The sequence below is a fragment of the Zeugodacus cucurbitae genome, chromosome 5 (genome assembly GCF_028554725.1).
Source record: "Zeugodacus cucurbitae isolate PBARC_wt_2022May chromosome 5, idZeuCucr1.2, whole genome shotgun sequence".
Lineage (NCBI taxonomy): Eukaryota > Metazoa > Arthropoda > Insecta > Diptera > Tephritidae > Zeugodacus > Zeugodacus cucurbitae.
In genome coordinates this window covers 12,609,878-12,627,378 of record NC_071670.1, presented here as the reverse complement: position 1 = coordinate 12,627,378, position 17,501 = coordinate 12,609,878, and the positions used below count along the sequence as shown (strand labels likewise).

Here is a 17,501-nt window from a genome sequence, read left to right as displayed (position 1 = left end):
TAATAAGTGTATTTTTGTTTGTGTGAGTTTAGTTGTTGTGATTTACAGCGATTAAAGGTGAATTTTAAATGTAGTGCGTTGTGTGTTTTTAGTAAGGTGTTACAGGTGTGTGTAGAAAGCATACAATGAAAGCGAAGCGTAGGGAGAGAGTAAGAAAAATAGCGATATATTATTATTAGTAATTTTAGTATATTTTTAGATAGTGATTTTTATAAATACGCATAAATGGTGAAAATATTTAACAAACTTTTTATTAAAATTTTTTGTAAAAAAAATATATATGTATCTATGTATAGAAAAAAATTACAATATTTTTATTTACAGTTGAACTTCCACTAACTCTAAGTTCTCCATAACTGGAACTCTTGAGTTGGCAATGGAAGTCAAATTTCATAAAAAATTCTTCCCTAAATCGAACATTTCTATTATCTGTATTTAGCCAGCTTTATTTATTTTTTTTATTTTTTACTTACCGATATCTCCTCACTGCAGTATGCTGTGAAGGATTGCTCATCCTGTTGCAGTACACAGTAGAGTGGACTCCATGGCAGCGTTTTGTGTTTGCGTGTGAGTTCGCCCTCAGATTCTGTAAGAGAAAGGGAGAACTTATTGTAATTGTATTTAAATATGAAAAAAATTATTAAAAATTTAATTTATTAATTTATTAAAAAAATTCATAAAAAAATAAAAATTAAATAAAAAATTAAAGAAAGGATAAAAAAATAAATAAAATCAAACAAATGGAAAAAATTGATAAGTATAAAAAAATAAAAATAAAAAACGATAAAAAATACATGAAATTAAAAAAAAGTAAATGAAAAAGGATAAAAAAATAAATAAAATAAAAAAGGTAAGAAATTTATAAAAATAAAAAATAAAAATTTTTGATATAACACTTCATAAAAATTTTCGAAAATGCTATAAAAATGCATTAAAAAAATAACCTTTTATATATAATTATAAAAAATAGTTTAGTAAATTAATAAGAAATAATAGAGAATTTAAAATTAAAAATAAAAATTTACAAAATAATATATTCCAATCATATTATATTAATAAAATATTAGAATTCAACAAATAATAATATTTATAAAAAAATAGCAAAAAGCTTATAAATAAATTAATACTAAATAAAAAAAAATAAAAAAATAATAAATAATAAATTAAAAAAAATATGAAAAATTTAGTATTAAAATTATTATAATGAATCAAATAATAATGATTATAAATAATAAAAAAAATTAAAACAAAAATTTTTAATTTTAAACTTATTAAAAATGTCTGAAAATGTTATTATGATGTACAAACAAAATATAATACTTAAAAAAACATAAAAAATTGAAAAATACAAAATAAATATTTAAAAAAATTATAAAAAACTATTAAAAATAAAAAAAATGACTACACCAAAAAATTAAAAATGAATTAAAATTAAATAAAAATAATAAAGAAATTTAAAATAAAAATAAATAAAATAATATTAAAATAAAAATATACAAAAAAAATTTTATATTAAAATTATTGTAATTGATCAAATAACAATAATTATAAAAAAATAATAAAATAATTTTGTTTTTAAATTTTCACTTAATGATGTATGAAAATGTAATAACAAACAAATAAACTTTCGTAATTTTTTTAAGATGTATAAAAAAACAAAATAATTAATCAAAAATATTTAAAAATAATTATAAAAAACTATTAAATATACAAATAAATTAAAATTATTAAAATATTAATAGAATATTAACATTAACCAAATTTACCATTTACAATAATTAGATATAAAAAATAAATAAAATATAATTAAAAATTATAAATATTAAATTAATTATAATTAGGAAATGTTTCATATTCAAATTTAAAATAAAAATTTAATTAAAAACAATTAAAAATAAAATAATGAATATACAAAAAATTAATATTAAAATTATTTAAATGTAAATTTAATACTAAAGTTAAACAAATAATAATAATTGCAATCAAATTAAATTGGAATAAATTCAAATAAATTGATTATGAAATGCCAAATAAAAATATATAGCTTTTATTAGCTGCACAACTGGCTGGCAACTCTGACCTGAGCCATCTGTCGGGAAGTTTTGCATACTGGTGTCTTCTGTCATACACGGTTTGTGTTATAGCTCATGAAGCAAAGACACAAACCAAGAAAATTAGTATAAATTGGTATAAAAGGAAATGGAAAATGGAAAGAAAAGCGGGACGTAGGTAAGTTATATTAGGCCAGGGGTGAAATTTAATAAGTGAAAAAAGAAAAATTTAATTTAAATAAAAAAAAAATCACTGGAATTAAGATAAAAAATTAGTGTTGGTAACTATAGAGACATATGTATAATTATTTTTTTTTAATACAAAAAAATTTTGAAAATTATAAAAACAGATTTAGAAAATAATAAAAAAAATATATTTTTCAGAAAAATGAAAAAAAAAAACAAAAAATATGATTAAATTAATCTTAAAAAATAATTAATTAAACTTAAAAATCTTACAGTTGCATACATATACACCTAAATTTGTTGGGTATAAGCAAAAAAGAATGTTTACATTTCAGTTTTTTATAGTTATTAAAATTTCCCGCGCATATGCACACTTTGACAGATGACTGCCTACAAACGCCAGCGAAAAATGTTTCCTGTTTACATTTTAAAGCCAAAAATAAAAAAAAAATAAAAATAAAAAACTGTAATCCAAGGCATTGCTGGCAAAAAGAGATAAAGCCATTCACTCAGCGTGCTGCAACACCAGCTGTAGTCGCTCCAAATTGCAAGCCAAAAAATATTAGAATCACAATCAAATCCATCAATCGTGTAATTATTGGCGTAAAATTTATCTTTAAGCTTTTATGGCGCGCGTACAATTTCGGCATTTTGATTTATGGCGGAGGGAAGTTTTATGTGGAGCCTAAAAATTTGTTTATTTGTTTTGTTTTTATTGAGGAAAATAAAGAAGAAAATAATTTTTTTTTGCAGTTTTGTTGGGGAAAATATTATTATTTTTGCCGGTGAATTTTTGGATCATTTTTTAGTATGTAAATTTCGCTTGAGTTCAGTAAACTTTACGCATATTTAGCGTAATTAATGAAGCATAGCGCAAAATATTTATAACAAATACACGCGCATACATTCAAATATTATATACACATGTACATATGTATATGTAAGTGTAATTGCATAATGTATCTAACCTTATATACTTTTGGAGGTAAAACATGTAATATTAGAGTTGTTTATGTTTTTATTTTGTATATTATAATTGAATTGTAATTCCTAATTAAGTAAATTTTTTTAATTCTTTATTTTAAATATATTTTCTTTTATTTTTTTTTAATATTATTTTTGTTTTTTTATTATTTATTTGTCTAATAGTTTTTAAATAATTGTAATAAATACTAATAAAAAAATGTTATATTCCAATTAATATTTAATAAATATATTTTTTAATAAGTACTTTTATATTAAAATTAATATTTATAAAATAATACTTTTTTTACAATTTTAAATATTTTTTTACTAATATTTCACATTTAATAAATAATAAAATTTCATGCAAAAACTTAACACAAAACATTAAAAATAAATTTACAAAAAAATATAAAATGTAAAATATTAGTAAAAAAAAAATATTTAAAAGTAAAATAATATTGAAAATAAAAAATATTTATAATTAGTAAAAAAAATGTTTAAAATTATAAAAAAAATAGTATTTAATAAATATTAATTTGAATATAAAAGTACTTATTAAAATATTTGCTTAGTATGATTTAATTTTTTTTATTTTAATATTATTGTTTGTTATGCATTTTCCAGCTTTTCTATACTTTTAAAGATAATAAATTAATATTAAAGTTGTTTTTATATTTTTATTTCATCTATTACAATTGAATTGAAATTCTTAATGGATTAAAATTGTCTAATATTTTTTTTATTAATACGTATATATACGTATCAATTATGAATTTGTTTATACTCAAATTATGTTTTTTAATTATTTGTTATTTTTTTATATTTCATTACTAATATATTAATTTTTGTTATTTAATTTATATATATGTATAATTTTTTTTTAATATTTTTTATCAAATTTATATTTTAGATGTTTCGATATATTATATATTGTACTAGCAGACCTTCTCATGGGATTAAACACATATTTAAAAAAGTTATAAGCTTTTACACACATTTACACACTCTCCCATACATATGTATGTTTATTGCTTGGATTTATTTTAAAAAAGTAAAATGAGGAAAATTCGAACATGAAATTATATTTTATTTGCAATGAGCTCAAACTTATTACGACTTCTAAGTCTTTGATGTCCGTTGCCTTTCTCTCAGATTATGAAGGCGTTGGGAATAATATTTCTAATATGTTGTTCTTCAAGCCGCTGCAAACGCTCCGTACTCGACTCTCAAGCGCGTACCTGGGAGGTTTTGAAATTTTTTCCAGCAAGCAGCTGCGAGCACTCGTTACTCGACTCTCTGGCACGCGATGCGAAGAGAATGACTTGCAGGACAATTTTCAGTTTCAGATTAAGATTCTCCATCACGGAGTCTTTTTGATACCCTCACCTGGGAACTATTTCCAGAAAGTTGAGATTCTATCAATAAATATAGCCTATGTTACTCAGAGTGAATGTAGCTTTCCAATGGAGAAAGAATTTTTTAAATCGGCACAGTAGTTTTTGAGTTTATTCATTACAAACATACATTCAAATCTTTCCTTTTTATAATAGTAGTATAGATAATATTTTTTTAAAGAATAAATAGATGATTTTATTATTAATTTTTATTTTTGTTGTAATATTTTTTAAATAAGAAATAAATATTTTTTACTAATATTTTTTTTTTTTTATTTCATTAAAATTTGTTTAATTGTTTTTCTATTATCAACTGATTGCATATTTTCATTAATGTGATATTTTCTTATTTATAAATTTTTTATTTATTTGATTTCATTTATTTGTTAGTTTTATTGCCGTTGATGGATCTATTTTTATATTCTCGCAACAAATGTTGCTAAAGAGAGTATTATAGTTTTGTTCACATAACGGTTGTTTGTAACACCCAAAACTAAACGAGTTAGATATAGGGTTATATATACCAAAGTGATCAGGGTGAAGAGTGGAGTTCAAATCCGAATGTCTGTCTGTCCGTCCGTCCGTCCGTCTGTGCAAGCTGTAACTTGAGTAAAAATTAAGATATCTTGATGAAACTTGGCACACTTATTTCTTGGCACCATAGGAAGGTTGCTTTCGAAAATGAGCAAAATCGGACCATTGCCACGCCCACAAAATCGCAAAACCGAAAACACATAAAGTGCCATAACTAAACCATAAATAAAGCTATGGAAATAAAATTTGGTATGAATGATCGCACTATGAAGGGGCATATATGGATGTAATTTTTTTGGGGAAGTGGGCGTGGCCCCGCCCCTACTAAGTTTTTTGTACATATCTCGCAAACCAATAGAGCTATATAAACCAAACTTTCTGCAGTCGTTTATTTTAGCCATTTCCTTTTACAGTCCAAAAATTAAAGAAATCGGATAATAACCACGCCCACCTCCCCTACAAAGGTTATGTTGAAAATTACTAAAAGTGCTTTAACTCACTAACGAAAAACGTCAGAAACACCAAATTTTACATAAAAAATGGCAGAAGGAAGCTGCACTGAGATTTTTTTACAAAATGAAAACTGGCCCACTTATGGGTCAAAAACCATATCTCAAGAACTACTCAACAGATTTCAATGAAATACGGTATATAACACTTTCTTGGTTCACGACTACGTCAATTTCCCATATAACTCAATTTTGAATTCTTTTGATTCGTTCACTTTATAATACATATATACATTAGCAACACATGAAGATAGCGGAATAAAACATTACACAAATACTGAGCTGTGACATCACTTGTGGAAAAATTGTTAAAATCGAACCATGACTTTTCAAGGCCTCTGATATCGAACATGAAGAACTCAGTGCCTAAGGGTAATTTTTCACCGGAAATATAGGTAAATCCCTCAGATATTTTTATGTAATTCATTCCCTCTGAATTTTTTTCTTATAACAGTTTCTCTCTGTACCTGAAATGGTAAAAATCGGGTCATAACTTTCCCCAGATCCCACATACCTAATTATAAGTAATATTAAATTAAGGGAGCGTATAGTCTTCGATACATTGTATCTTGGTGGTGAAACCGAGTGAAATCGGTTTAGGAATTACCTCAGTCCCCATATACTATTTATGATGATTTTCGTTATTCTATTGAACTTTATACCGAATATATGGGTCTAATTGTGTTATCTTTATGAAATTGCATCAATAAATTACGAGAGTATAAAATGTTCGGTTACACCCGAACTTAGCCCTTCCTTACTTGTTTTGGTATATTTTTTTGCATAATTTAAATAATTAGTACTAAATTATTTTTTTTTTTTTAAGACAATAAACATTATATTTTATTTGCTTTATTCTTTTTTTTTTTCTAAATATTGTTAAGCTTACTTACATTATTCTTCTATTTATGTATTTATTATTTATTTATTTTTATTTTTTATATTATGTTTCACGTTATTTTTACGTTTTCCCAACTATAAATTTACTTTTTAATATATTGATATTTCAGAAATTTATTATTTTGTTTAATTTTCTCCATTTAATCAATTTGTATTTACAAATAAGCGGTTACATCTACATATGTATGTATATATTTTATATCAACATAAGCGCTATTCTTCATATGTAATACATGAAAATGTGTTGTAATTAGATCTTCATAGTCTTTTCGCTGATTTGACAAATGTCGTTGGCCTCTTTTCGTTTTCGCTGCAATAGCAATATTTGTTTTTACTTTTTTGAGTGATTTGAGTGAATGTCCAAAAAAATATAATTTGTCAACAAAAATATCAATAGAGTCATTATAAGCATACAAATGTATATATGTTTTTCACGTTACATTATTTTTATAAATTTTTTGCTTAACAAAACCGTACATAAGTACAAAATATGGTACTTACATATGTATATGTATGTATGTATGTATATATATAAACTTTATTTAGACAAACAGTTAATTTGGTACGTGCCACAGTGACCGCTGTGTATAATGGGGTAACTAAAAATAATTTGCCCATCTTTTTATGGACGTAAGCAGCAGCTACTGCTAAATAAACAGCAAAAACAACAACAATACTGCTAACATACTTAAAGGTAACAGAGATACATACGAGTACCATATGTATATATGTACGTACATAAATGCAGACAGCAAGTAGCTAAGTTATGGTTGAGTGTCCGCTAATTTTGTTGGCTAATGTATTTGAATGGGTTTGTGTGTGTGTGTGTGCTTCTATGTAAAGCGAGTAGCAGGCAGAACAAATTTGTTTAACCGCTGAGCGGCAAAGTCTCGATATGAAGTCTTTCTCATTATCGCGTGGATAGTCATATTTATACAAATATTCATGCCATACACGTATGTATGTATGTATGTAATATGTAAATGTTTCTTGGTGTACCTTACCGGTACTTTATAAGAACCATTATATCATACATACAACATTAACATTAACATTAACATTAACATTAACATTAACATTAACATTTAACCTTTAACCTTTAACCTTTAACCTTTAACCTTTAACCTTTAACCTTTAACATTAACATTAACATTAACATTAACATTAACATTAACATTAACATTAACATTAACATTAACATTAACATTAACATTTAACATTTAACATTTAACATTTAACATTTAACATTTAACCTTTAACCTTTAACCTTTAACCTTTAACATTTAACATTTAATCTTTAACCAGAAAGACTGCAGTGAAATAAAGGCAGTGAAATCAGAAAACTTGAACGAATTATATAATCTGGAATCAGCTTTCACTGGTCAAAATATGAAACTTCATTGAGTCACTTTAAAATAGTGGAATTGGTTTCTCTTTTCTTCTCGGTAATAAGATGCTGTCACCAGTTAGGAATGTTTGAGTCTAACGAACTTTTCCAGGTTTTAGCAGATCTAGATTGTAGAATGGATGAAAAGTTTAACTATCAGACAAACACTTCCAGAAAGAATAATATCTAATCAACTCTAGAATAAGTTGAAGCGAAGAATTCGAACCCTCGAATCGAACGCACGTCAGACAATTACTCAACCGACTCAATTGTAGTGGTCGCTGTTATTCAGTCTTCTTCTCTCCATCACCTCCCATTCTGACCATCTTTTACCGTATACACTTGTTTTGCTTTCTTTCCTTCGCTCTTTACACTTACCATATAAAATGATGTACAGTAAAATGGCAATAACCGCGGTAATGGAAAGCAAGCAGAGACTGCGGCAAGCCCACTTAGTTGCGGTCATTGGTTTGGTAAGTAATTTGTTGGAATTTGTTGTTTGGAATTCTTATCTTCTTCATATTGCTATGCTTCATTTCTACGTTACTTTGGACCTTCGTTATGGCAGATGATTTCATGCTTTAATTTCATATTAATTTATAGAAATTATGGAAGCACGACGGCAGACCATAGTTTTTTATAACATACTGTTAGATAATATTTTAAATTTTTCTTATGGTGCACTTATCTACCTAATTGTAACTTAAGTGTTAATAGTTTTTGTTGAGCGTTCAGAATAACAGCTCTAATTTAGAAATGGTGTTGAAAAAGTCATAATATTGATTGTCATTTGTGCGATCAGTACATTTATTACATAAAGTATAAGGGCTTTGAACCGGATGTTGCATCACCGTTGAAGATATGCGAATCAATAAAGTTTTAACAAAGAAGAATGGAGAAGAATAATTCGAAATATTTCTCTTCACAAAGATATAATGATTTACCAGAGCTCCTCCAATGTTATTCTCAGGGTTCTCTGATGCACATTTTTATATTGTTTATACGTCTCTTGCTATGGGAGCGATCCCTATAGGACAAACATTTGCTAGTCCAAAACTAGATCAATTACATTATTTCGGATTTTCACTGAAAGCTAATGAAATCTCATATAAGACAGAAATGTCAGAGAAGAAAGAGATGTACATATGTAAACTTCTTGTTCTATTGAAATGCTTCCCAACTTTGAACTATGGAGAATCGATTGCTTAGACTCTGTGCATAAAGCAGGAAGCTTCATATTTGAAATGTGAAAGAACCTTTGCAAAATAAACGTGACTCTCTCGTCAAAGAGACTCCTGCAATCACCTATGTAGAAAACTGATCATCGTCTCTGCCGCTAACTGACTAATACATATATGTAAAGGATGTTTCAATAGAAGCCCGATAGGAATTGCAAACGACGCCATATATTTCCGCTCTTTTGACATTTCTCTTCTTCAGTAAGGTTCTCTTCAGTAAGGTTTGCCATTTCATCATGGCAAGATATACGATCCAACAACGAGTCAAAATTATTAAATTTATTGCCGAAATTCGGAGTCGGTGGCCTCAACTTTAAGATATTACGTCCATTGCTTTCCGAAAAAATTATGGTTTGGTGCGGTTTACGGGCCGGCGACGTCAAAGGGTCGTACTTCTTCTGTGATGATCAAGACCGACACGTAACTGTGAATGGGAATCGCTACAGCTCAATGATAACCGAATATTTTTGGCTCGAATTGAATGAGATGGACTTGGACAACATATGGTTCCAGCAGGACGGCGCCACAAGCCAGACAGCGAATGTCACAATCGATTTATTGAAAACCAAGTTTGGTGAACGTGTTATCTTACGAAATGGCGCCGTCAATTGGCCGCCTCGGTCGTGCGATTTGACGCCGTTAGATCATTTCCTGTGGAAGTACGTCATGTCTATGGTCTATGCCAACAAGACAGAGACGATTGATGAATTTCGTACGAATATCTTACGTGAAATTGCAACAGTATCGGGCGATTTTTTCTTGAAAATTGGACTTCCGTGGTAGCTATCCAAAAGAAATCGAGTTCCATACATTATGGCATCAAATGTGCTTTCACAGGAATAAAGCGCTCTTATTGAAAAACCCTTTATTTATTGAAAGTTAAGTTTTCTGGTAATCATGGTTGACCCCCGGCAGATTATCCAGCTAACCTCTACCTAGAAGTATATTTTAGACATAAATAAACTTCTTTGAAGTTGTACGGAATCGAACTCGAGCTTCTGAAACACTTTATTTGATGGATGACTGCGAGAACCTCACGATAAAAGGAATGGTAAGATTGGTTCAACGACTGACAAGGGATTATTTATGGTTCAAAATGGGTCTCGAACGCTTTGACAATAACTACCGATTATTTAATAGAAGACATCAAAAAGGATAAAAGGGAGAGTAAGATTCGTTCAATGACTGGCAAAGGTGTAAATGTCAATTATTTATGGATCTACTGATGATATAGGGATCAAAATGGGTCTCAAAAACTTTGGCAATAACTACTGAGGATTTACTTGCCGTCGGCAGTGATGTCTGCGTAATGCCAACAACTGGAGATTTGTGGCATAAGAAATAGGACTATCACTTATGCAGTATTCCAGGCCACTATTTAGGATTTATTTGCAACAACAACACTACTAACTGGAATAAAATCTATAAACTAATGAATACTGGTATAATTTCCCCCCAACCATTCACCGCTTGGCAACCACGCTACAACCCCACAAGACTACTGTATGTGGGTATAATACATATTTCCAACTTAATGAAATGCTAATCAATGTGTGATAGTTTTTTCGTTCGCACAGCATAAATTGCAAGTGTTATGAAAAGTTTTTTTGTTTTTATAAATTACACATTGCGAATGCAAATTTATGCATTACAACAACAAACACACATACATACATAAATAAATAAGCCCGCGATTGCGCAATTAAAAAATGCGCTTGCTTATAAAAATTAATATGTTATTACATTTTGATAGCGTTTGTTGGTGGTGCAAGCAATCACACAAATACATATATGCTTAGTGACGTGCGGAAGCTGCCAGCAACCAGCTGCGACTGTGCGTCCGCCGTTTGCTTGATTTTGCTGTTCATGCATTGGATAACAGCAAAAAACACGCTTGCAAACAAAATTTGCCGTAAAAAAATGAGTACGCATTTGAAATATTACATTAGTTTCCAACTGCACGCATTATTTTTTCCGCAAGCACAGAGTTGCATTTCAAGATTTTATTCACATTTTCGCATTATTTCTAAACATTTTTATGCGAAGTTTGCGTGCGCAAATATCAAGTGCTCTTAATGTTGCATTGTTATTTTTTACTAGCCTACTTATTATTGTTTTTTTGTTACCCCCCTTCCAGCCTTTTGATGGCACATTGTGGCGACTGGAACACTGATTTTTCCCAGACTATAATGCAATTGTGCAATTTGCCTTAATTTATAGTATTATTCTAATTTCTTCCTTTTAAAATAATTCAATAGCATTGCATAATTCTTTTAGTAAGCTGTATGTGTCTATTATGCTTGTTTAGGGTTGCCAACTACATAAAAATCTCAGAAGTTATACATTTAGTATAATTTTAATAATACCAACCAACGGAAGTGCGGAAGTGTAGTAGGTATCAATCCTTCTTAATACTAGGTAGATGTCGATCGACGCACCTAGTACTTAGGAGGCTTATTGTGATACCACTGGGACTAAAAACACTCTTACACGACCATGACCTCATTAAACCATTCCGTAGTCTTGATGACATTAATAGACTCAAAAAGTTGTAACTGTTGATATCGTCGAGAAAACCGCGACCTATATAGTTGCCATTCTTTTCCTAAATAAAGCTTTGCATTCGCATAGAAGATGTTCCATATTTTCTTCTTCTTCTAATTCTTGACAGCTTCTGCAGTAATCGTTGTATGGTATCCCAATTCTGCAGGTATTTCTACGAAACAAACAGTGGCCCGTTACAACTCCTACCAAAGTTCTTATATCGTTCCTTTTAAATTTCAACAATTCTATGACATATTTTGCGATTAGGTGTTTACATGTGGCCAAAAGCAATTTGTGTATTCTCTCTATATCGGGTTCTATTGGTAAAGTTATGCCCAATCTGGCAAGCTCATCTTCTACACAGATATCTGGAATATCGCTGTATCCCGGAACCCAATGCAAATCTATTGTTAAATAAGAAGCTAGTTCCACTAACAACACAAGGTATTCCTTTACCAACTTCGAAAAAACCCTTTGAAACTTTAGTGGCTGTCTGTGAATATAAATACGTTTCTTGTTGTAAGCACCTTCATTGTCAGAACAACAAGGCCTTCTGTAATTGCTGTAACCTCCGCTTGGAATACACTACAGTGATCTGGTAGTCGGATGGCGATGCTGGTATCAGGCTTTGCTGTAAAGACAACTCCTCCCACTCATTTATCCAGCTTGGATCCATCTGTATAGATGCGTATCTCTGTGTCTGTATCCACCTCGCCCCTATCCCATTCCTCTCTAGAGCTTTAAACCGAAACTTACTAAGTATACTAGAATGTCCCTTATTACCGGTAACTATTGGGAAGATTCCCTCAGTCTTAGTGCCGACTTTGCTGCCACTTGCTTACCAAATAAGTATATAGGCAGTAAGTAAATAATAATATTGATTGCCTGACTTAGCGTTGTTCTAAGAGTCTCACTGATACATATACTTGCTGATCTTTGTATACTTTCCATCGGTTTACTGCCTTTAGATTATTATCTCCTTACCTTATTGAAGAACACTATGTATATCGGTTACGTCGAACAAGTCTTTCAATGAGTTAAATAATAGTACTGTAAAAGCAGTTTGGATTTTTTCAAGGATATTTAAGGTTCTATATAAAAAAGTTTTCTAATATCTTGAGGGATATACAGTAAAAGCTCCTTATTCGCGCTTCCTTTATTCGCGTTTTCACTATTCGCGGATTAAAAAAATGAGACCCAATTTCTTTATTCGCGACTAAAACTTTTTTTATTCGTGGATCTAATAAGCACATATATATATATATATATATATATTTGGCGTAGGAACCGCTTTAAGCGATTATAGCCGAATCCACCAGAGCGCGCCACTCATTCCTCCTTTTTGCTTTTTGGCGCCAACTGGAAACACCAAGTGAAGCCAGGTCACTTTGCACTTGGTCTTTCCACCGGAGTGGAGGTCGTCCTCTTCCGCGGCTTCCTCCAGCGGGTACTGCATCGAATACTTTCAGAGCTGGAGTGTTTTCTTCCATCCGTACAACATGACCTAGCCAGCGTAGCCGCTGTCTTTTTATTCGCTGAACTATGTCAATGTCGTCGTATAAATCGTACAGCTCATCGTTCCATCGTCTGCGGTATTCGCCGTTGCCAATGTTTAGAGGACCATAAATCTTGCGCAAAACCTTTCTCTCGAAAACCCCAAGAGTCGTCTCATCGGATGTTGTCATCGTCCACGCTTCAGCGCCATACATCAGGACGGGAATAATGAGCGACTTATAGAGTTTGATTTTGGTTCGTCGAGAGAGGACTTTACTTTTCAATTGCCTACTCAGTCCAAAGTAGCACCTGTTGGCAAGAGTGATTCTGCGTTGGATTTCAAGGCTGACATTGTTGGTGTTGTTAATGCTGGTTCCCAGATAAACGAAATAAGCACATACATAATAATAAAATTATTCCAATAGGTATCCAACCCAATATTCTTGTCGAATGGACTAATAAAAAAGTAAAATAGATCTTATTACAAGAAAATTTTAAATTTTCCACTATTTTCGCAATATCGGCTATAACCGGCTAAACGGTTGAACGCCAATCACATACATTTTCGCAATATTTTTGAACTTTTGGTAATATTTCCATATAGAAGGGGCTCACATGGAACTGAACACAACCTATTGAAGAAGAGGCACTGGAAACGTGACATTCAATTTGAAAAATCTTAGTGAAGGTTTAAGAATGGCAAATGAGCTCTGCGATTTCTTTATGAACTCTCTTTATGATTTCTCTATGGAACGAAGTCTAATTTTTAAGAGACAAATTGCTAATGCGACTGCTGTGTATCAGTCTGAATTGAAGGAGCTTTTGAAAACTGCTAAGCAAGAAAAAATTACAAAAATCTTCAAACCATTGCCTAAGCCTTAAGATAATTAGTTGAAATGTTCAAAAACTTCAATTAAATTATTTTTTATATACCTATTTGTTTTGTTTTTGTCACCTAGGAACATACATATCCCCTATAATCCCATATAAATTACCATCCCGTATTCACGATTTCTGTATTCGCGGCATATTTATGGAACATATACCCCGCGAGTAAAGAGCTTTTACTGTATGTATTTAACATCATCTAGATACAACTGTTCTATGTTTTAAACATCAAAAAATGTCTCTGTGAAAGAACTTGTATTATTCAATTAATTTCCATGAAGCCTATAATGTATTTCAATCAGGATTTCTATCACATTCACAGTTCTGAAGATCATTCATAACCCTTAAACTACTAGTAGTTCATTAGAGCTAGGTGCTCATTAGAGAAATATGGTCATTGATATATTGATATATGGCCATCGTGCACGATCTCATAAAACCACTGGACTGTCACCATTATTATTCACTTGAAAGTAAAAACTAGATGAAAAATTTACAAAAATAATGGTTGGTTCCTGGAAGAACCAAAAGGCGTTTAAGGGTTTAAGGTCAATGGTAGGAAGTTTCGTTAAGTTTAGGTATCCTTACGAAGCATTCTTCGTTTTTAGTAAAGGTCTTTTAGACAAATTGGATTTGTCATAGTAGGTTTCTATCTTCAAACGGAAACAAATAATTAAAAATAGTGTTTTAAGTTTGGATTTGTTAGAAGCGAAGAAAATCATATAAGTCTATAATCCAAAGTATCAGACTCTTCATTAAATGCATTCCAATAAATTTTATTGCTATATTTTCCTTACTCTTCGTTGATTGACGTTACTATTCGTCAATTGTTGTATCATACAAATGGTACTAGGGTCCGATAAATTTTCAAGTATTACTAATATAGTCTTGTTTTTAAGAGTAAGTTATGTGAAATTATACACAAAAAGATTAATTTAAAAAAAAAAAAAAGTAAATATATAATATATGTCTCTTTAAATAATGTCTGCCTTCTGTTATCTTTTAAACAATTCGATTTTAATTTCCGCTCCAAAAACCAAAATTATTGCAATTTTAGTACAATTGGCTTGACATCAATACCTAATAAGGCATTAAGCGTTTTAATTGTATTATATAAATGTATATGATTGTATGTATATATGTGCATTTAAACAATAACTAATAAAGCATATCATTAACTAAATGTTTATTAATAAATGCAAGCGTATTCAGTAGCTTTTGTAGTTTTATTGCTATGAATTTGGCGTCACCTTTCATACTGACCTTCAAAATTAATTAATAATTTCCATAATAATAATTATCAAATTTTGATTTTAGCGCAAAGTGAACAGGAAATTTTATTTACTTTAAATCTAATGAAGTGTGGAAGCTTTAATAGCGAGACCTTTTTTAATAATTCAGTCGGTATAGCGTGGAAATTTAGGTTATGTTGTAGTGAAGTTAGGTTGTGCTGTAATGACTGGCACAGGAAGTGACACGCTTTAGCATGGAGAACACTAAAAAAATATAAACAGTGAAGTAAGTTGAAAGCATGAAAAAACCGTCCCTAACAACCAACGAATACCGCACTGAAACAGGAAAGGTTTAGCAACTTTTGATATATCCAAACTGACAAGTCTACAAGATCTATGGCAGTCGTAAGACTTGATTGATTGCATAGATGGTGCCCTAGAAACCTATATGAATGCTTCTTTTCAAGACACTCTACCTCATGTCTAGATATTAAAGTCCCCGAATCTGCGAACACAGACTCTAAACCTCTCAATTTCTGTTTAAGGATACTAAGGATGACCGACTTTGTATTAGTAAGAAAGAAAACTTTGAAAATCTTCAATAAATCAGTAGCAAAAAAATTAATTACTTATTTACCACTAAGAATCCATGATATTTGTAGTTCGAGAATCCCAAGGATCAAGTTTGGTAACAGTACCAACCTTAGAACTGGTTACAATACCACAATCTCTGAAACCCTACCGGCTTCTTCATTTTGTAATTTGTAAGTTTTAAATTTTCAAAGACAGAATAACGAAGAATAAGAAGTTCTATTGAACTTCTGCACTGTTCTGAGCGTACTTTCCAAAAATACTCAGTTTGCTGCGCCCTTTTTCTATTCGGGTTTACAGTGTTTCGGTCGTCTTCAGCTTAAAAGTATTATTAAGAAAATTGCTGAACATAGTTCTTGAAAATAATATGAAATTTCTCAGCGGGAAAAGCAAAACTCGAGTTTGGAAAGCCAAGATACTAGCAAGTTTTCCCGAAACTCATGTACAGTTCTCCAAGTGTAATGAATTTCAAGCTGTCCACGTTCGTTTCCATCTCAACACAGAGTCTTTATAGGTCGTTGCAAAGTTATAGAGCCTCGTCCAGCTGGACTTCATTACTTTAAATACTTTAATACAGAACCAAGACAAGCCTACAGTGTCCAAGTTTGGATTCTGAAGTAATTTCGACATTTTAATAAACACAGAAATCCTTTTTAGTCATAGTTACCGGCTTCCCTAAGTGTTTCCTTCTATTATTTAAATTCAATTTTAAGCGTTTCTGTCGAATTTTGAACTCCTCAATATAGTCCGATATTGCAGACTCACAACATTAACTGCCCAAAGAACCATCGACTCCAAATAAATATGACTTTAATTAAATATATTTTAATTTCTACAATGAAAACGCCGGCTTAACTCTCACTATTGCTAATCTTGTCCACCGTTCTCGACTCTCGCGTGCTCACATTAGCTTGCATTTTAATTACACTAATTGCACAATTTTCTGGGCGCGCACACCAGCACTACCGACGCCAGCGGCTCGCGTTCATTGACCTCAAAAAAAAACTCGGCGAACAAAAAAACTTAATTCGAAAATAATGTGTTTGTTCTGTGGCAAATTGCAGCATCGCTAAATATGCGCTTTCATGCTTAGCGCTCCTCCTTCTCTTCGTCGCGCTTCTAAATGTCGTTACAACATATTTAGGTTGCGCTCATTTGTGTAAATGTGTGTGTTTGTCAACGGCATTCCTTCAATGAAAGTATTCTAATTTTAATTCATTTAATTTTAGCCGTAACAAAAATAAATTAAACTGCGAATATTTAGCATTATTTTTATATTGTTGTTGTGTGCCGTTTTTAGAGTTCGGTTAACGTCACGTTATGTCGTTTGTAGTAAATACGTTAAAGTGGTTTAACCACTTTTTCATTTTCCCACTTTTTCGTGTTCATTCCAAGAATCGTCATGCTACTTCCATAATTTTTGAACCAGAATTTTGACTTCCCGAACTACGTAGACTTATCATGTTCAAGTTAATGTCATCTAACTGAGCATTAAAATTCATAAAGATACTGGATTTATGGCCAGTTTCCATCTTCTTGAGAGCTCCATCTAACGAACGATATTTGAGAACCTTCCTTCAGCTAATA

The 17,501-nt window shown here is 30.5% G+C and overlaps 1 protein-coding gene across 1 annotated transcript in view; it reads right to left on the bottom strand.

Moving 5' to 3' along the window:
- The window catches only part of LOC105218402 (ras GTPase-activating protein raskol), a 147,013-nt gene that overhangs the window by 51,631 nt on the left and 77,881 nt on the right, over positions 1-17,501 (bottom strand). The window contains exon 2 of the mRNA XM_011193964.3: positions 474-586. Within this exon, the coding sequence (XP_011192266.1) occupies positions 474-586 (113 nt within the window). The remainder of the gene's footprint in view (positions 1-473; positions 587-17,501) is intronic.